The sequence below is a fragment of the Varroa destructor genome, unplaced genomic scaffold, assembly GCF_002443255.2.
Source record: "Varroa destructor unplaced genomic scaffold, Vdes_3.0 BEIS01000002.1, whole genome shotgun sequence".
Classification (NCBI taxonomy): domain Eukaryota; kingdom Metazoa; phylum Arthropoda; class Arachnida; order Mesostigmata; family Varroidae; genus Varroa; species Varroa destructor.
The window spans coordinates 54,476,836-54,498,244 of NW_019211455.1; the positions used below are offsets into that span (position 1 = coordinate 54,476,836).

A 21,409-nucleotide genomic window follows, 5' to 3' on the forward strand; every position below is an offset into this window, starting at 1 on the left:
GCCCCTTGATATTTGCCTTTACATTCGGAGAAAACCAGTTACAAAATACAATTACTGCTCTATTAGAGAGAATGAAGACGAGTGCTGATTTTTTTCAAAATGTTATTTTTTTTTTTAATAATATCATTTTTCGGTCACCACTGGGTAATAAATGCACCTATACGAGTATATTAGATTTTTATTGGAGCTGATGCTGATAGATTGTATAACAAAACGTTTGACCATGTTTATCGCAAAACTTACCGATTTTGTGAAGGCTTAGGGATGAGAATAGCACCACGATGAAATTCACATATATGGAAAAATATTTGAATAGATCCTTGCGTAAACCGAGGCAAACATAACTTTGTTAAGCTGTCTTCAAGCATTCATGATTCACGATCTTTAAGCTCTTTTCAATAGGCACAAAAATAATGAGTAAAAAGTTTTATATATAAAATTATTATGTTAACGACGTCAATAATTTATCTTCTTTCGATCGGATCTTCTTCGATTGATTACTATCGTGGTTTTTGGTGTGAAATTAGAGCGACTAACTCGTTTGCATGAAATTCCGAAAAATTAAGGATTGTTTTACTTTGAGATAGGAGCTCCTGCAAAGATTAAAACTGTTTTGTTTCCGAGTTCGCAAGTGTTATTGTGTTATTAATTACAAATGAACGGAATAAAACCATGTACCAGTGTACTTATTGAGTATTAGATACAGTGTAGCAGAATAAGAAAATTAAAGATCACGTCAGGGGGGCAGACATTTTTGAAGTGCTATAGCCTTGATCCGACGTCTTTTTTAAGATGTACGTTCTTCCCGGATATCGTCCTTTCCTATTATTGTTCTCATCCTAAAAGCTTCGCCTCATTCTTGTATCTGCTGCTACTTTCGCAACGGCGAAGATTGGTTTTCTTATTTTTGTTTTGCACAGAGGTACAATATTTGTGGTTACCATATCATTAAACAACTCAGCAAGAAATCTTGTAAAGTTGATCTACTGCATAAATACTAAATGTGAATGCCAATGTAATACACAAAATGTCGTACACAAATAAGCTACATACATTTTGCTCGTCATAAAGACGCCGCTACCCTCCTGAAAGCAGTACCCTTGAAGCCTTTGTGCAGTTTAGTGTAACGTAAATGGGTTGCTAACAAGACTTCTTGAGGGTTAATCTATATAAATGCTGGGTCAACGGACAGATTGGTCACTCTGATGGGCGAGCACGGAACGAAGTCGAGATCCAGGAAGGTACTCGAAGTTAAACAGCGGATCTGTTTTTCTGGGTCATTGCCACGGATAAGATGTTCTAATCTAGTGTTATTGATGGCAAGTATGATGTCGCCTGTATATATGTTCACCATATCTTTTTCGTCCTTAACATTTCGTTTTAAATCTTTGTTCCCGCTTGAGGCTATGCACTGCATAGCGACCTCATGGGTGTCTACGAAGCAAACGAGTTCAGCAGCTCCGGCTAGGTAGACCTTTCGTACAACAAGAGTGAAGCCGTGCACCACCTGAGGTTGTCGCCAACATTTTCTCGGCATAAATGTACCTTGAAAATTAACATGCATTGGCTTGTAACGAAACAGTAATTGGGACATATTGAATGTCGACTCCCCGGCATCGCGAAACGGATTTAACTGTGCCACGGACAAAACTAATGGCGAGCCTCTTTTCGCAAGCAGCTGATCTACTCGATGTTCTGGCAAATTCGTTATCGATATCTTATCGATTTCTAGTACAAGATCGCCATAATAGAGTTTTGCCTCACCGAGTATTTTCGCCCCCTTGGCAATCTCGTTTACTATATAACGATGCATCCCATCTTCACTCAGCAACCTACGAAGTGTGACCGGTCGACGTGTACTTCCGCAGAGACTGACTTTAGTTAAATTCTGAATGATCACTTGTACCGGCCCCTTTTTCTGTCTTTTGTCAGCACTTGTCGTTCCGCCAATAGTTTCGTCACTCGACTTCTTTAAATCACTTATATGCCGCCACCGAACAAGATCGTCATTTCCGTTGGGGCCCGTATCGCCAGTAACAAGCTTCTTGATGAGTTTCGACGAGAACGTCATCAAAGGAACGTGATCTCGGTGACTGTCGATCAAACCTTTTAGACAAAGCTTATCATTTTTAACCCCGTTCCCTAGAAAGATTTCCAACGAACCATAAGGTCAGAGTAGTGAGATTTAAATTTATCGTATGCTATAGTTGTGCCAATGTTTATAATTTAAGCAATAATACTGTCTAGTCTCTTCCGACAGAAAAAGCATACAGCTTTAATTATTAGCTAGTTACATCGGGACGAACGAAATGATAAGGACCGAGTGTGTCAAAAACTTATACCGCTAATAGAGGAAGGCAATTAGTTTTAGGCTGAATGAAGGAGTCTGCCACGGTAATGTAAGAAAATAAATTTAACGTTAAAAAAATTTCGGGATATCATCGAAGCGCAGTATGCTGCCCATAAGGGTTCCACTTTTAGTTGTAGTCGGCGCTGAAACTGGAAAGCATGCCGATGACTTTGATCGATTTGAATTTTTCTATCGTAAGTTTTGAATTTAGTACGATTGGATAATGTAATAATATTACCGATATTGATATCCTCTTAAATATTGAGGATAAAACTCTGAAAGAAGCTCTAGGCATTAAGTGGGCATAATACCCGGCATTTCATACTTCCACGTTTAACGTTTAATTGTTTCTCGGTTAAATCGGGTATTAGTATTACGTTTGTTCTAACTTACTTGCAACAAAGAAAGTGCTTATAAAATAGGTATATCTGCTTAGACTTATTTAAATTCGTGGTAACAGCACAGATCAGTAAATCTAAGCACGTTAGCCTACTTTATTTATGAGTACTTCTATTAGTGTGAAAATCTGGATTATACCAAATACCGATAGTAAAAGTCAAATATGAAATTTCGTTTCATCATCTTCGATCTAAATTTTGGTCCTGCATCAAAGACTGCCAATCTGCTCTATTACACCAACTTCTTAGTCGATCGACAGTCGCACTTCTGTGGTTAGTCTACGTGTTTAGCCAATGGAAATCACGAACCTGGCAACTGTCGATCCTCATCACTTTCGATTGAATACCGATTGGCAAACGCAACATCTAGTTCTTCATACCAGGTGACCTGTTCTGGCAGTTTCTGCCAGTCAACGTCCGCAAACAAGGGATGCTCGAAAATTTCTGAATAGTCGCGTGAGCCCAATCTGTTTCTAGACTCTTTCGCCAGAATTTTGAATAGGTAATTTTTAAGTGCAGTAAAATGTCCGTCCAAGCCATCTCCAAACCGATCCCATTCGAGCTCTTTATTAACAATTTGCTCAACTATTTGTTGATTTCTAAAAGGAAGTCGTCCAAATGCCAACCTGAAATGCACGATTCCAACTGACCACCAATCCGAAGCTCGGCCGAAAGCTTTGCCCCGGTGGACTTCTGGCGCCATATACGCCTCCGTACCAGCCTTGTCTCGTCCAGAAAACTCCACGGCAGTCCGACTGAAATAGGACATTTGGAATTGATTACCGGTGTGGCAAATGCACACCCAGCTTTCGTCGAAGTCGATCAGCTTTAGACGGCCATCGCGCATTACCATTATGTTCGCCGGCTTAATATTCCTATGGATACACCCGCTCAAATGCAGATGCTCAATAGCCATCATACATTGCTGCATCAGAACCTGTGTTAGGTTAGCAGTTAACGACGAGTTCTTTCCAATGCGTTCGGTAAGATCTACGCCGTCAAGTACCTCCATCACAGTAACGGAGGTGCCAAGAGTTGGTGAATCAAGGACTAGCCCAGCTTGATCCTTGGCGGACGCTATAAACGAGCAGTATATCTGGCAAATATATGGATGGTTCATAACTACCGAAGCGATCATCCTGTCTATATATGGCGTATCATCTCGAGGATCGAAACGAAACTTCAGTTGAGGTATTACTTTTAGGGCCACCTTGAGATCACCCTTGAATATAGCTTTATATACGGCTCCGAACGCTACTTTGCCCAACAACTTTATCTCTGTAAAGTCGTCAATAGATGGTACGAAATCGGCAAGTGGCCTGGGGTCTAGAAACGCCTTATGTTCCTGCACTGCAGTTTTTAAGGCTGACATAATTGATTGCCAGTTAAGACTTGGCAGGTTAGAGAGTTCGGCGAGCTGACGATCGAGATCCTCAAGGTTGCAGATGAATTTCTGCAATTGTTCGGCAACTGGCTCTGATACTTCGGGATCTATCCGGCCAAACGTGTGAATCAGTGTAATAAGATTGACCATATTCTCACGCAAGACAACAGCTTTAAGCGACCGTTTTTCGACCCACGCGCAGACATATCGGTAAGTAAGCACGCACTGGCCTAGAGCAAAGTGCAACATTGGACTCCGCTGCAGTGCCCATTGGCGACATTGCCCATTACTGAGGTACACATATAGATATGTAACAGGCGCTTCCAATAGTGCGGGTTTCGTTTACGCCAGTTCTTCAACCGGTAGTCGATTTTTGCCTTTATGCGGTTCTAGCGAGCCAATTACGTGACAATCGTTATGAGCGACGCTCGCACCGCCTCTTAGATCCTTATTACTAGTCAGAGAATTATGTCGACGTCCATGGATATTAACCTTTAACCGCTTAACTAGCTGTGCTAAGTTCCATCGTTTATGCTGTGAGCAACCTGTCCTTGGGTTTGTTGCCTTTGACGGACGGTCACTCATAGGAAGCGCTTCGTCTGCTACCGGGCATCAATCATCACATAACCAAGAACAGTGGCCAAGCATTTTCGAACTACGGCTCGCATCGCTAAGAAGTGCGAAATATATAGCAAGAGCGTATGCTGACATGATGGCACTGTGTACTATGGTATTTAAGATAATATGGGATATTTTACAAGATCATTGGATTATGTGTTTCGGTTTGTGGCTTTATCAAACCGAAATCGATAATCTTTACGAACCGAGCTCCATAAGTTGTAATCGATAAAAGCACGTAGCGCTATTTAGTATGAACGCACCAAAAAGCAATTAACGTTTACTACGCTAGAACTATATTTTTGTTTTTCCTACCAACAACACGTTTAATTATTTAATCATACCTGTCATGTAGTTTATATAATTGACAGGATCTGAACGAACCCGTAAGCCATGAGCTTTTCAGCAAGTGATCTAGTTCCGACTTTATTTGCTAACACGATATAAGCTAATTCGTTTTTTATTTCCTGCTTGTGCGGGACTTGGCTATATACAGGCAAGATTATATCGTCTGCAGAGACTGTTGAAGTCGCGACTTTGCTCCCTTTTTCGACCGGCTAAAAATAGGTATCCCGTTAATTTTTCTCAAAAAAGAACAAATCCTATGGGCCGCAAAGTTTTCGAAGCGCTGTTTCGGGGGCCCAAATTGGCCTATATGAAGATACTATATACAGAAATCGTATCGATTTTATATTTATGAACATTAGTGTTCTTCGTGATATAATACTATATTGCACCTGGTATTTTTCCATTGAAGTAATCTCTATCCAAAAATATGTGTTTGGTTTTTTTCCGTTAAATTTTTGAATAACCGCAGCTGTATTGTTTATGCCGCCTGTCACTTTATTCATATTTTTATTTTACGTCAATTATAATTTGGGAGTGAATGAGCTTGACTCGATTCATTAGATCAGGGTTATTCGGGCTTGTATAAAGCTGAATAAGCTTTCATATCTGCCTTGTATAGACATTTTTTGCTATCAGTAAAAAAAAAAAACACGAAACAGACCACTAAAATCTACGCAATACTCCTCCTTTTAGGATTTTGCCAACTCGTACATTTTGTCATTTGATTTCCAGTTGATCGTCAGCGAACTACCTAAATGTCTTGCGCCTGGTACTGCCAATACTGTATGGTTTTAGGTAGTACCAAACGTTATTTATGCACGCTAAACAGGCTTGATTGCACATAGAGCATTTAGTTGTACATAACTCAGATGGCCAGGGACAAAACTCTAGGGACTTTACAGTTAAGACCAGCTCTCGTCCAAGTGAAGGCAGTTGCCCTGTAAATCTTTGGGGCAAACGCTGCAGTCTTTTAAACTTCTGTAAAATATTTATAGTTTCAATAAAGTTGAAACAAACGTAATATGTAGAAACCTTTATTAAACAACAACAATAAATATAACAGAAAAACAATTCAGTACTGGTCTGGACAGCTGGCAACCTCAGCCTTGAGTAAACGAATCAAAAAATAGGATTTTTTGCTAAAGGGCGGTCCTTTATGTCCAGATTCCACTGTTGTCGTTCCGGAAAATTCTCGACGTTAGTACTATACAGGCGTCTCATATATACGCGTTTCAACAGCAGAGACATGGATAGACTATTGAGCCTGCAGATCCTTGTATATTACTGATACAATTGAGACAGATAGTTGTATAGCGGTTACGAAATGGCTTGGTCCACAAGTAATTTACAACGACCTAGTTGAACAACTAACGTACAACTGTAATGCTTGAAACCCCATAAACTCGAGAAAAGTTACCTTAGCTCAGTTAACAGAAACGCGGAGTAACGGAGCAGATCTAACGTCAGTCCCTATTACGGCGAGATGGCCTTAGACGTTTCCGGGGCTCCTAGGCAGATTGCTGACCCTGATAGGCGAACAGGGCAGGATTTCGATATCCATCAACATATTGCCTACTAGGCCGAGGACATTTTTGTCTGGTTCGGTGACAAGCTGCTCTAACTTCACATTGTTGATAGCCAATACGATATCGCCTGTGTAAATATTCGGCGTGTCCTTGTCGTCTTTAGCGTTTTCTTTCTTATTTGCCTGATGGTTCTCAGCTGGTGTTCCAGTCCGTTGAAGGGACACCTCGTGGCTGTCTACGAACCATACGAGCTCTACCGAACCTGTCGAGTAAACTTTTTTCAAAGAGAGCGTGAAGCCGTGTTGAATTTGTGCCGTTTTAAAACATTGGCACCTACTTGACTTCAACGTACCTCGAATCGTAAGTTTCAGTGGCTTGTATCGAAATAGTAGTTGCGACATATTGAACGTAGCCTCCCCAGCATCACGGAACGGGTTGCCTTGTGCTACAGACAGCACCAAGGGTGCCCCTTTCTTTGCGAGCAGTTGCGAAACTCGATGCTCTGGTAAATTCGTTAGTGACGTCTTATCAATTTCTAGCACAAGATCGCCGTAATATAGTTTTGCGTCGCTGACGATTTTCGTTTCCGCAGCTATCTCGCCCACGAGGAAACGGAACATGCCATCTTCGCTTAAGAGTCGCCGAAGTGTAATAGGTCGCCGTTGACGCATGCACATCCTGTTAGATCCGTAAATCTCCTGGATGATGACCTGAACTGGGTCTCGTTTTTGTCTGTTGTCAGCCATTGTTGTTCCGCCAGACGTGTCGTCACCAGATTTTTTTAGGTCGGTGATATGCCGCCATCGGGGACAATCATCAGCATCTCCCACATCCGGATCGCCAGTAATCAGCTGTTTGATATACTTTGACGCAAAAGTGAACAAAGGTACATGTTCTTTACAGTTATCGGCTAAATTCTTTAATCTAAGCAGATCTTCCTTAGAAGTTGTTCCAGCTGAAAAAAATGCGCGCATAGTGTAACTTCGACACGATGAGCTCTTTCGAAAATTGTAGACATACGCTGATTTGCTCACGGAGAAAGAGAAGATGTAACTAATGATATAACGACGAGAAGATTTGATAATTAGTATAGAGGAAGTGCGGAATTGATACTAATAATAACAATAATGGAATTTCGAGTGCACCGTAGCTCGTTGTACACAACAGCTATAAAATTGTCCGAAAACAAAAGGCGACGACGCCACGTAAAAACAATGTAGTAATACGAATAAAATTACTCAAACGGATAAGAATCCTGCTCCGAACTTGAAGCTGGTATGAGGCTTTTTCAGAAAGAGTTTATGCAGAACCGAGCATTGAATCAACTTTATGATTAATTATAATCTAATACACTGGATTCATGATATGCAACTAGGCACTTGTAGTTACCGGATCAACCTAAAGGTCACCACGAACCTGGACACATTGAAAGAAGTTCTTTTCCGTTGATGGTCGACGTACGTTCAGCAAACGTTGCATCCAGCTCTTCGCACCGCATTTCTTGCTCTGGTAGTTTCTGCCAATTAACATCTGTGAACAATGCGTGATCGAAAATGTGGGCATAGTCCTGGGAGCCTAATCGGTTTCGTGGTTCCTTCACCAGAAGTTTCGTTAAATAATTCTTTAAGACAGCCTGCTTCGTATCCCCTGGTCGTCCGAATTTGTCCCATTCAATCCTTTTATTAATAATCTGATCCACTAGTTGTTGATTTCGAAACGGCAGTCGCCCAAACGCCAATCGAAAATGCACGATACCAACTGACCACCAATCTGACGCTCGACCAAAGGCCTTGCCCTGATGAACCTCCGGCGCCATATATGCTTTTGTACCAGCTTTTTCCCCACCGGGGAACTCTATGGCGGTTCGACAGAAATACGACACATGGAATGAGTTAGTGAAATGCCCGATACATACGCGGCTGATGTCAAAGTCGATAAGCTTCAAACGTCCATTAAACGTGATCATCATATTGGCTGGTTTAATATCTCTGTGGACGAAACCACTAAAATGTAGGTGTTCAATGGCCATCATACACTGCTGCATGATAATTTGCGTTAGGTTAAAACTCAGTGTGGCATTTTTCTTCAGCAACTCGGTCAGGTTTGCTCCATCAATAGCTTCCATCACAGTAACCGAAACGCTCATTGGGTTTTCCACCTTACTACACGTTTCCGATTTCATTATTTGCTCGTTGCTACTAGTTCCCGGGACAATATACGACGCAACGAACGCGCAATATATCCGACAAATACACGGATGATTCGGAATCATCGAGGCGATCATCTTGTCCATAAACGGCGTCCCATCTGTCGGGCCGGTATGAAACTTCGTCTGTGGTACGAGCTTGACTGCTACGTCAAGCTCACTCTTAAGCACGGCTTTGTAAACGGCACCGAATGCTCCTTTACCTAACAGCTTCGACTCCGTAAAGTCATCCATTGACGGAATGAACTCTGTAAACGACCTGGTGTCTATGTTCACAATGTGTTCTTGTACCATGGAGTTGATAATAGCTATAATCGACTGCCAGTTAATAGGCTGAAGGTTGGAGAGTTCAGCTAGTTGCCGATCGAGATCCTCCAGGATGGCTATAAACTTATGCAGTTGACCTGCAATCTGTTCTGAAGTCTCAGGATATGCACGACCCATCGTTTGCAGCAGCATGATAAGGTTAGCCATGCTGTCTCGCAGCATTGGCGCCTTAAGTGTTAGCTTTTGCAGTTTCGTGCAGATATACCGGTACGTAAGCGAGCATTGGTTGAGTGCAAAGTACAGCATGGGACTCCGTTGACAGTTCCTTTCGCGGTCATCACTGAGGTACACTTGCAGATACGCTAGCGGCGCTTCCAATAATGCGGGACGCTTTTCTGCTAGCTCCTCAATGGGCAATCGACTTCTGTTTTTTTTGGGTACTTCCGAGCCGCGGGTGTCACAGCCGTCGTCAATTAAACCACCACCGCCACCTTTCAAGTTCGTTAAAGTTTTATCTTTACTGACACAATATGTCAGTTGCCTAATTATTCTACGTAGTTTCGATCGTGTTGACCCCACACCCTTTATTGGGGCTGTTTGGTTCGTGGGACAGCCACCCATATGGGGTGCTTCGTTTCTTGCTAGGCATCGACGATTTGCGGACAGGTACGAGCAAAGCGGAGCAAACAAATTTCATTGTACCCGTATGTTAGAGAAGAAAGCTAATAGTGCGGTGCGTACTAGGTGCAGCCTTCTCTGGCTCATACAGGCGCTTATGGATTGATTAAAGGACATCAGGTATAAATGCAAAATGATTATTTGACATCCTGTTACTTCACATGGATGGTCTTTCGTACATGTCTACAAGAGCGAGCCCACGTAAGAAGCTCGATTAACCATTCGAAGAAATGATTTCTAGGTACAGTTTTAATTTTAACTGAAATAATCAATTCAACAAATTTGTTTATATATATATATATATATATATATATATATATATATATATATATATATATATATATATACACTTTTCGGTATTTTGTCGATCATTAAATTTTAAAGTTTTTCTCCAAATGCATGCACGCATCATTGAACGAGTGTCTAAGTTATCAGCTACAACGTGCGCATCTGCGTGATGTATCTATCACTGATGTCGTTGCGGGAACGGCTTCTAAACAGTTTCCCTCGTGCGTGGGCCATGCTTGATGAATGCATGAAATTCATGGGGAAAGGAGAAGAACTGCGTTCTCGTTAGACATACTGTGACGTTTTTTTATTGGCTCTTAGTCGTTAAAAGCTGATCCGCTTTACTAGCACAGACGTCAAGCGGCAAACATTGCGTTGAATCATTTTCATTCCAGTCTCTGTTTCGTCTCATCATTGCTTAATCGCAACAAAAACACATACCGTTTGTAAATTTAGTACTACCCCACCAAACACACAAATAATTATTAAACATATTATAGATATATACGATGATGATGGAGCGATGCAAACGATTCATATTTTATCCACAAGTGTTTCCAAATTACCATATCGACCAGTGGTCTACCTTAGGACGCCTACTGATATTTAAAACGCACTCGATAATTTTTCATTGTCAAAGTTCTTTTCTGTGTTCAGATTCAGTTAAGTGCTATAGCATTTGTCGTGAACTAACATCTCATACAAAATTATATGCACAGAAACACGCAGCTGGTACAACGATTAGATTACACAATACATGTAGCACGTTCTAAAAACTATGCTATTTATGGCGCTAGTCTAAGCTGGCGAAATTTATTTCTAAATAATTTATTACGTCTAATTAAGCTTCTGGCCAAATATAACTTCACGCACTCGCACTAACAGCAGGAAGCGTGTTAAATATAAAATAATCTAAAACAAATCTTTTATAGGCGACCGATAAGTTGGGCGCAAGATTGCGTAGCTGCCGCCCGGGATCTCTGCCTTGCACGAGCTATTCCGATCGCATATTATTGATAGCAAGTACAACATTACTGTGTAAACGTTGGGTAAAATCTTTACGGTAACATGTCTGTTTCTTATCACTAGCTGAATTTACTCACTACAGTGATACGGCGCGGCTGTCTACGAAACACACGAGTTCAGCTGCCACCGCCAAATTCGTCTCTCATACACCAAGACTGAATGCATAGATGGGGGTCCCAAGGGGGACACAATACGTAACCTTCTGGGACTTTAAAACACATTCCTTAAAATGAGATTCATCTGAATCTGTCTAGAGCGAACGAACAAATGCAACATGCTGAACGACGGCCCGCCCGCATCACAAAAAGGGTTATCCGGCGCCCTTTCTAACCAAGCAGTTGCATGATGTGATGATCTGGCAGGTCCATGAGGTATATCTAGAAAATTTCCAGCACAAGGTCGCAATGAACGCATATCGGATCACGCGCTTTGTCCACAGTCATACAGAGCGGTCTTTGTCTATTCTATATCTCGCTGTATATTTTGCATTAGACGAGAATAACCGTCGCACGATTTTACGGGGCCAGTCTTAAACCGCGCGCCTCTATCCAATCGTCAGCGCTTCTTGGGCCCCCTCTTGCAACGTGGCCCCTCTTCGCAGTAGGAATAAGTCGTATGTTTTTTATGTCGGGTTGTCAGTCCTCAGATAGTAATAGTCTCTACAGACTCTCCGATAGTGTCCATCGCCCCGCGATCGGTGACCGGTTTGCGTAATTTTTTAAGCGGAACCACGGTCGTCCTTCTCCATTCTAGTGGATATTGTCCCTTTCATCACATTTTGACCACGATTCCCGCAGGGACTACGACTGGCCCCGGGCCCTCGTTCCTTAGGGGACACCTGGTAAAAGCGTGAATTTCTGTTAGCGTTAGTTATTAGTTATCTGTTAGTGGTCCGGGTCTTTCCTTCTACTTGTATCCGTGGCGCCGGTTATACACTAAAGAGTCTTTTTATCTGCACCTCCCCGATCCAGTACTGCAACTAAAAAACTATTCAGAACGTAAAAACTGCTAAAAAGTGAGTTTGTATTGCGCACAACAACTGTGTCATTTCTACCAGTAGCACAACATTTTATATTAGCAATTTGTTACAGTGCCATAAACTAAATGGGACAGTTCTGAATTTTCTCGAAAATCGCGACGGCCACAGACTGGCCATAGCCCATTGATTTAGTAAAAGTATGAAGAAAGAGCGTAACGATGGATTCCTCCCCGTAGATTAGAGTTGGCTTTGAGCTGAAATCTAACTAGGGTTCCTTATCTGGGTAACCTGGGTCGACGTTTCTTAGACGTATGTGACTTAAGTTAGTTATTGGACCAATGTAAAAAACATATTTCATTATCAGACAGAGATCACCAGCCGCAATATAGTATATGCGTCCCTAAGACACGAAAATTAGCTTGCAATAGCCAAGAAAAGCTGCATGTATACAATTCATAAATGGCGGTAATTTTACTTAGAAAACAAACGTTGAAAAATGCACTCCATCGAAGAACTCTATCGGTGTTGTGGTGAAAACCTTTTCAACAAGCACTAAAAGGATTGTAGCAATCTTCCAATAGCAGCAGTAAATAACAAAATGTGATCAACTACGGAAGTAAATACGCAAGCAGTTAACGCCGACCTATATTTATAGGGGACACTTATTCACGGTCTACATGAATATGACGAATTTGTCTGGAGTTACCGTCTCTTCGTTTCGTTGGGGGTTTAGGGCCGTTCGGCAAACCTAACTGGCAAGCTTAACCTTGTCATATCCCGAAGTGTTATTTAGCTAACATCAGCAAAAAGCAAGTGATTAAAGATATTCGAATAGTCTCGGAACTCCAGCCTCTGTCGGGCTTCCTTTGTCAGCAATTCTGATAAACAGCTTTTCAGTGTGGTCGTGGCTAGCGTTGCCCACGAGATATTATTTAATCTCTTGATTGACAATTTGGTTTACTAAAAGCTGGCTCCGGAAGGTAATCGTTCAAGGGCCAGCATATCTTATACGATGCGTACCGACTACAATCTGATGCCACACCAAATCTCTTTGCCTGATAAACCTTGGAGCTATGTGCGCCTCTATGCTAGCTTTGTCCTTCTCCGCGAACTCGATGACGGCTCCTGTAAAATTCGACACCTGTTGTTGATAATTAAAATGACCGATGCATACGTGGCTGTCGTTGAAATAGATTAGCCTAGATGGCCGCCTCGCACTGAACAGCTCCTTGTAACTTAAAGCCTTATGAGCCCTTGCCCCCTTTCCCTTAAATGGGTAAAGTTCATTACGTCCAGTCGTACTAGAAATAACGCTGGAAAGTTATTGTCACGAGCAATTCTGTCGTGTTGCGTTATGTGCACCTGTAAAAAGTAGACCAGCATTTCAAGTTAATAACACCTAAGTGTTCACTGTGGAGATAAAAGGACGAGTGACGCAATAGCATATTTTCTTTAAATACAAAATTAGTGCTTCTCCGCATGTAAACTGGAACTGATAATATAAAAGGTCAACACTTTTGCGGACTTGCCTTTTCTAAACAAAGCTCTCAGAACCAATCTTACAAAGTGCCAAATAGATACATACGATGGCTCAAACGATTGAAAAAAAAAACTCATATTTCAGCTTGCGCGCCCGACTCTGTAACTTGGGGTCAGTGGAACACTTCAGTTAGTACTTAGCTCGTGCTTCACGTTAAGGGTTAGTAGTCATTTCATGCAAGAGGCTCATTTCAATTGGTAAGAGTAACAGTATACTTCGATAATTAACAAATGCCGTGAATGCGTGTCAAATAACCCACGATAAACAAGCGCGCTATTTGCAACGCTAAATGTAACATTAAATATGAGACGCTAATATTGGCCAGGAACGATAGCGGCACATGTTATGTTACTATTTGATTGTGTACATTTTACGATCGGTGTTGTGCGGTACAAGTTCTCAGATTGATCACACCTATTAACGTTAACTCAGTGGAAGACAGCTATATACCAGCTCGTAATAGAAGCACACGAAAAGTACTTGTGTTCGCCTCTTTGTGCTCTAGTTAGGTCGAAAGCACAAACTTCGATCGTGGTAAGATGCGCTTCCCTAAAGTTCGTCCCGTTGATTATCTATGTGCGCTGGATAATGTCAAATGCTTTTTATGGTACATACATGCAATGAGTTATCATTGTACCTTGTCATAGGAGAATGTTCAAGAGAAGAACCGGGACGAAGCGGCTGTTGTTATAACAGATTGAATTGTCTATACACAAGCTTGCTGATTGCTAAATATGCCGTTTACACAACACTGTATCTACAGAACTTTCATCGACAGCCCCTCGTACCAGTAAACGTCGAGACAAAAGCTAAACCTATAAGTCTCTGTATATAAATAATAATATATTATATCTAATCTATAAAGCTTATAGAGCCCTGTTATTCGCGTTGCCCCGTTCATTTGGACCTCGAAAACTGCGCCAAACCAGTGACATCGACCCCTACAATAACGATACTTTTTTTCCCAATCAACCACATAGGCTTGACAGCTATTGCGTAAGGTGGAGACTATTCAGCATCGATCTCAAAAACGCTTCCAGCCACCCTGCCTGCAAGAGCTTGTTCGATTAGATGATTGAAACGCTCTTTAGATAGTCCCACTATCCGCTATAGGAACTTACCGAACAATAATTAACTTATGCTTTCAAAAGTGGCACTACACCTTGCCCTCGGTCATTCTCGACTCATATTTAGTAACTTCATTAACTTTTAGCATGCCCGCCAATCTACTGGGTTTCTTCCATACTGTGGACATCATACCTACGTTGACAAAACAAAAGCAAGCATTTTTGCACTGCTTTGGTGGACGGTACGTGGCCCCACGGTGTCGCGTTCAGTAAGTCCACTTCCACAATGCGTCTGCAAACGTTTTGAAAATCCTGGTCATCTGGATTCGCGTGACTTATAATGACAGTAAACTGATCACAAAGTAAACAGCAGGCCAAAACGATAGTTCGTTTTGGCATCTCTCAGTGATCTAGCCATAGGTGATGGCTCCGCGCATCTTCAAGCTCATCCGAGGTGTCCTAGCAGGTAAGTGAAGTTAACAGTATGACCGAAAGTGAATGGTGTTTTTTTGCAGAAAAATTTAATGATAGAAGGTAGAAAAGAAGGTGCCCTATAAAAGTGAGAAGATAGGAACTGCGTGCAGGTATAACTACTATGCCATGTTGTGATTAGAATGTATTTTGTTGACTTCGTCGGGCCGAAAACTCGAAAATGGGTCTGGCGTCAACTGGTTGCAGAATTACAGCGCCACATTTTTCGTTGGCCTCGTTGTTAGTTGATTTGCTTCTACGATTCGGATGTATCTGTGTGAAAGTTTGGACTGGTTGAGGTTGTTGCGTGGAACGTAACTATTTCTATTATGTAAATGCATCCATAATACGGTAAAAACAAGAAACGACAACACGTAACGGTAAAAATTCCACGAAGTGCCTAATTTACGTCTATTGAGTCGCTTGTATGAAGACATATAGAGACATAATTCACGAACAAATCGAAATTATTTAACAACTTTAAATGTTATTGCCTTATGTCTGTTTTGCCGGTTTAGCTGAACAGGCTGAATGTGCTACCTGCAAAATTAGAAAACGAGGTTCGGGCCGGGGGGAAAAAAAAAGACAGAATCACACTTGAGTTGAGTTGATAAATTTGTTCTCCTGTGATTTTCAGATTGGTGTGAAAAGCGGCAAGAAAAAAACAGGTGAATGTTAAATTTGGGACGACCATATACATACTCAACAGATGAAAACGTTTTTCCGTTACGAGTAAGGAATGAGCTGTTGACAATACAAGCGTTAACTAGTAACAGAATGGATATGACACGAAGCATGCGCATAGTATACAGAAATTGGATGGAAGCAGCTTCGCTAGTTGATCGCTGGAAATCTACAATATTTTATGTATTATCATATAAGAAAGCGGACTAACAAATTATTAAATAGCGTTCGTGTTGTTTTGCAGTATTCAACAGCTCTTACTAGATGATCGAATCATCTCGGTGAAGTTTAAGCGTTCCAAAAATGGCGATTTACTCTATCTGAAGCGTATGAGAATTCAGGGCGAGTTACATGGTAACAAATCGTACACAACCAAGGTGAGCGACGTATAAACAATAGTCACCGGTGCGCTTTTGCTCTATCACTCGAAGACGCTATAGCAAACAGAAACAGACCGTGCACAGTCGATGGCATCAGCACAGCAGTTTGATGATGATGATATAACGACTGTGTTACGTCTTCTGGGAATAATTAATGCAAAAAGCTGACATCGTCTTGAAATGAGCCTTCCATAGCTAGGTCTAGCTTCTCTTTGAACTGGTATTTATTATCCCCTGTTAGTTAAGGAGAGCCCGACAAGAGATGTATAAGAACGACTGAAAAATTTAACTTTTCACTAACTTTTTTGAGGTGGAGGTGCGTCACCTTGAAGAGCTCGAGCTCACCGAAGCGGCCTCACAGCTTCCAAGTATTCTCGGCCCATTAAGTAGTCTCAATAGACTTGAAATTGTTGGACAACGTATTAGCAAAGAAATTGCCCATGAAATCGACAGAATCACAATTAAAACACTAATGTTCACGTCATGCCAATTTGAAGCGACTAGTCTTAATACTATCTTTAAGGTAAGTTTTTATTGATCCGACCATTAGGTACAATAACCGTATCGCATATTAGAAACAGAAAAAAAATTACCTTACATTACAATACGAAAAAATGATTGACGTTGTAGTGTCATTGAATTTCGCAAGGGTCCTCCTGTTATCCGTGGCAAAACAGAAAAATATCAGCCATAAATGAACCAGTGGGTCGGGTCGAACCTGTGCCGAAGCACGTTCAATTAATACAAGAATCATACGTGAATACGCGTACAATTTTTGTATTAATAAGCCTGTTTTTCAAGATCTTGGTAAATGTCGTTACCATCGGCTGGGTGTTCGTTTGGGCTTTTTCATTTACAGAAACTGCACGGTCACAAATCTGGCACTCATCAATTACAGCATCAAAATTTGCTTACAACAATGAAATGGGTCGAGAAGAGGGCAGTCGTTGGCCTTGATGTCCAGTCATTTCCAGGACTGAAGACTAGCCTTGCCTTCTCAGTACATGAGAACGGCGAAACGGTCCTTCAGTTCAAGAGTTGCATAGTCGCTGCTGTCCTGGGTTGCGTTAAGAGTGTCGAGTAAGTAACATAAAAACCACACAATAGTATTAAAACTTCCCTTAATCGCATAAGAAAGCAATATTACCGGTGCATTGACGATGTTATTTTTGTATTCTCTTCTAAGGTCCTAGGTTAGCAAACATGCATGGTGCCTTCTTGCGTAAATATACGTCTTTTATTGAAGTAATTCATCTATGAACTGTGCGTTTATTGTTATAGGAATTTTATGTCACATTAACTCAATGTTTTTAATGGAAAACCAGATCCTTCGTTAAATACTATAAATTTTCATACCAAACAACTAGATTTTTGTGGCCCACAAAATTTCCACCACTAGCGTCACTTCTCGCTCACGGAACCCAATCCTCATAAATACGTATCTTCATCGATATAGATGTTTCGTTAGTTTGGCAGTAAAGCAAATGTCGAAATTTCCATACGTATGGTTGGTCTTGTTGTCGAGTGCCCTCTGCCAAACACCTGTGTGGGTGGCTAATTCACAACTTCCATTCTCTTCCTGTGAACATTCTCAAAATAATTCTCTAGCCCCGACCCCTTGATCGGGTTCAGCCAAGTCGTTGACGAAATCAACCAGCTAGTGAACGACAACCACAGGGCTGAAGTGATGACTTCCATTCTGGCTTCGGAACCGATGGCAGATGGAACCGATGACGACGGCGACGGACTTGACAACACTATGGAAGACTCAGGAATAGATCGTAGCCATGTGGTCGACTACAATAATAAGGAGACAGTACAACCCCCTGTTTTGACAGAACTCAAGGAACGTGTAGGACGAGCCAATTCCATCGACTCTGGGGTGGATTTTACTCACTCTACACTACCAGTTATTACAAGCTTATAATACTCACTGCTTTATGTTTCGTTCCATCTTCCCTTGTTTATGTCCGGGAATTTAGCCTTTTTCCGAGCTTTTATTTTGTTTACGAACGCCGTCTGCCGTGCATGCTGAGGCAGTTCGGATCATTACTTTTCACCAGTGATGCCTACAATTTGTTTTTGACACCGGTGTGTCCTTTAGCAAGAAATAATATGAGTCGATCAGAAGAACTAGCGCCAGTGTTTCTGCGAGAAACCATTCACATCGATGGTTAGTTCAGTGGAAGAGTCTTATAGATGGTCAACGGTCGAGAGGATTATACCTTGATAAGGATCAACAGTAATGATGGATGAGCGGGCGTTTCAAGTATCGCAACTCCTGATACGAAGATAACTCCGGACTGGGCCTTACGCGTCGCCGTCGCCGTCGCCGTCGCTATGTGGGTCGCGAATGGCTGGAAGCGTCTATGCAGGTTTACATTTGCGGGTGTGCGTTGACCAGTCTTGGAGTCAGCGACTCTGTAGGGACAGTTATATAATCAGCCCTCAGTAACTGCAAAGCCAAAAGCTATGACTTCAATGCATTTTTTTAGATAGGTTTTTTCGCTTGAAAGCACCTCGATGTAGCGTAAACATTTTTGTATAGCCACTTTTGCATACTATTGTTTTCACCTAATCGCAAAGAATAGTCAACAAAGCTAAGAGACATTACTATATAACTGCATATGTTACACGTGTGCGTGTGCACAGAATGCATTGCATGAAGACTTATCTTTCAACAAACTATCCCGTTTGTTTTCGTTAGCTGCTAGCTCCGGAGCCTGCGAGTATGAAATGGACGCGAAGTACGAATGAAAAAAATTAAGTCGATACATTGAAGCCTTCACAGCGTTTGGAACTGTATGCCGAATTCACTCAGCAACTTTGAAGGCACCAAAGTAGCCAGAAGTCGCTAAGTGAATTCCGCCACAGATCTCATTAGAGTGGCGTGATTTTACCTTTGACAAATTGCTGAATTTGTACGAAGCACGAATAATACAGACATTCACGATAAAACACAACATACCTACCTACCTACCATTGCTATTAACCTAAATCAAGTAATCGGTTGGGCGACTGGAATAAATCAACTAGGCTGGTAATAGAGAGAATAATATGAATTTCTATAACGTTAGTAGGGGGACGAAACTGCGAGATTACCGAAGAAGATACGAGTTAAGAGTTTCTTCTTGAGAATGTTTTCGGTAGAAAAAGTACATGGAAACTTACCAACAGTACAATCGATGTACTGTTAAAGGATGTAAATGTGTTAAGAGAGTACTAATAACGAATGTATAAAAGAATAAAATATTGCGAGTTTTAATCAAACGAAAACTGCGACAGGTTCTGTTTGACATATGCTCCACTGAATAGGGTATAGCGGCTAAATGTTATGCTTCTTCCCTATTGCTGTATCTCTAGTGCTTATGGACGTATATAAGTTGCGTAATCGAAATAAATACTCCGAATTCTATATTCCCGTATAGTGTTACTGTAGACGGCTGACTTTTAGCGCGGAACAAAGTGCCCTTACCGAGCGTCATTTGTATGTTTTTGGTTGATCTATGTTCTATTGGATTGTCATTAGCTAAAGCTTCTATATAGATAGAGATATTAGCGTAGAAATATCACCGTTATTGCTTCACTTTTCGCACTACGGATATTCTACAATAACTATGTCTAATTCTTCTGACCCTTATTTACTATATTTTGTAAGAATTGATAAATCAGAGCTGGTGAGCTATTGGCTCAAAACGTAGAAGTCGGAAAGAGCAACTCGTGGTTGATATCGTACCAGAACAATCAATGGTTCTGTTCTTAATTTATCGCAAGCTGAACTTAATGGATATGAACACTGATTGAAATAGATTTGCATGATTTTGTCGTTCGTGTCTGAACGTGCAGACGAAAAGTTTTTTTCACAAGGAAGTAATTACCTTCATCGTGACCATGGATGGTTTGATTTCAGACGTCAGATTATTGAAGACTTGCTTCGAAAGGAGCCGATGTCTCCTAGGAGAGCTAGCTTAGATGAAGTGTTTTACTTAAGATAAGAATAACCGGAAGTATCACTACCAACTTAAAAATGTTAGTTACTATATTGAGCAACTGAATGATTCGGTGCAACATTTTGGAAAAATCACGCTATTTTCCATTATAGGTTGTTCAACCTAAGTAACATTTTTCAAAAGTTGTAATTCTAGCGTCTACTTACATTAGCAGCAAGTTTCATACATCTATATTCTAGTAAGTATTTGCCAAACTTCTACTGCCAAACTGCCAGAGTTCTAGCTAGTTAGTAAACATTATTCTTCAAGAGAGAACGACTTCTAGTTCCATTTTTATGCTAAAAAGATATTCGTATGAAGCCGTCGATACATTATTAGATGCTCTTTCACTGCTCATAACTTTCCTCGTGAGTAACCGTACAGTTTATGAATGAAGAATTTGGCTACAGAGAAAGGCTGTCATTCGATTTAACACTCTAGTATCTGTAACATAGAAACATACAGATCCAACTCGAATTAGCATGTGATATCGTGTGTGAAAAGCTAAAGATCACAAACTTCAGCTATTGGGAACTTTTCCGCTGCAGGTCCGGAACATCTCTTTACATCGACAAACGACAAAATGCTTTGGGTAAAATATATTCATATATATGATGAAGTTCTCGACTTCTTACACAGACCTAAAACATAAATATATCTAATCATCCTGCGACGATTGATCCAGCATCTACCGTGGTACATAGATAACAAGTGAAAATATACTTCAGATTAGACTCTTGATAAGTAAGTTTAAGTTAGAGTAAATTGTCTTGTCGCCACTATTAACGTATCTAGCACGGAACGGGGGCAATCACTTGGACGTTCTGCTTGTTAATCTCATAAACGATACAAAACCAGCATCAGAGTACGTTTGTTCGAGTGTTTGCAGGAGCTTCTAAGCAGCGACTCGGAAGCATACTGCTTTATCATAGAAAAACGAAAGCAAACCAGGACTGCCGCCCGCCCACATCTGGACAAATGCGCGGATTTACGGTTACTGAGGTGGGCTATGCCTAGGACAAACCATTCGCAACGGAGACTGCTTTTGAAGCCTAGTGAGCCCTAAAGACAGTTATCGATAGTGGGTGCATCACAGCAGCATCAGGAGTTTGCTGCGTTTTTTCCACTGCATCGAAGCCGCCCCGACGAGATTTTTATTCACGTCACTGAAGACTTGTTAGAGAGAATGACGTACCGTGCTTCATTACTC

The 21,409-nt window shown here is 41.2% G+C and overlaps 2 protein-coding genes and 1 long non-coding RNA gene across 4 annotated transcripts; 1 reads left to right on the forward strand and 2 right to left on the reverse strand.

Annotated features, from left to right (window-relative positions):
• Positions 1–6,587: 6,587 nt before the first annotated feature.
• LOC111244299 (uncharacterized) lies at positions 6,588–9,198 on the reverse strand. Its single transcript, XM_022791246.2, has 2 exons — positions 8,041–9,198; positions 6,588–7,579 (listed from the first exon to the last, which is right to left on the reverse strand). The coding sequence occupies exons 1-2, from the start codon at positions 9,122–9,124 to the stop codon at positions 6,588–6,590; spliced, it is 2,076 nt and encodes a 691-aa protein (XP_022646981.2). The 5' UTR covers positions 9,125–9,198.
• A 1,144-nt stretch (positions 9,199–10,342) lies between these two features.
• On the reverse strand, positions 10,343–14,859 carry LOC147758008 (uncharacterized). The gene is made up of 3 exons (XR_015321290.1): positions 14,730–14,859; positions 13,089–13,430; positions 10,343–11,927 (listed from the first exon to the last, which is right to left on the reverse strand). It is a non-coding gene; the product is annotated as an uncharacterized LOC147758008 (long non-coding RNA).
• A 141-nt stretch (positions 14,860–15,000) lies between these two features.
• Positions 15,001–19,486, forward strand: LOC111245638 (uncharacterized). Of its 2 annotated transcripts, none has more exons than XM_022794249.2 (6): positions 15,001–15,141; positions 15,784–15,814; positions 16,075–16,207; positions 16,521–16,733; positions 17,070–17,290; positions 17,819–19,486. In XM_022794249.2, exons 1-6 carry the CDS (start codon positions 15,099–15,101, stop codon positions 18,135–18,137), a joined length of 960 nt encoding a protein of 319 aa, XP_022649984.1. In that variant the 5' UTR covers positions 15,001–15,098; the 3' UTR covers positions 18,138–19,486. The 2 variants fall into 2 exon arrangements, with proteins under 2 accessions (XP_022649984.1, XP_022649985.1); XM_022794250.2 differs by having other exon boundaries at positions 15,112–15,141; positions 15,784–15,878.
• Positions 19,487–21,409: the final 1,923 nt, after the last annotated feature.

What these genes read in the sequence shown, in the direction of transcription:
- LOC111244299 (XM_022791246.2), bottom strand. Translation starts at nt 9,124, where the DNA reads ATGGTACAAGAACACATTGTGAACATAGACACCAGGTCGTTTACAGAG. An exon ending in ACTTCTTTCAATGTGTCCAG is followed by an intron (nt 7,580 to 8,040) that starts GTTCGTGGTGAC and finishes CATTTTTTTCAG; the next exon opens with CTGGAACAACTTCTAAGGAA.
- LOC111245638 (XM_022794249.2), top strand. Translation starts at nt 15,099, where the DNA reads ATGGCTCCGCGCATCTTCAAGCTCATCCGAGGTGTCCTAGCAG. An exon ending in CATCCGAGGTGTCCTAGCAG is followed by an intron (nt 15,142 to 15,783) that starts GTAAGTGAAGTT and finishes TGTGATTTTCAG; the next exon opens with ATTGGTGTGAAAAGCGGCAA. An exon ending in ACAAATCGTACACAACCAAG is followed by an intron (nt 16,208 to 16,520) that starts GTGAGCGACGTA and finishes AACTTTTTTGAG; the next exon opens with GTGGAGGTGCGTCACCTTGA.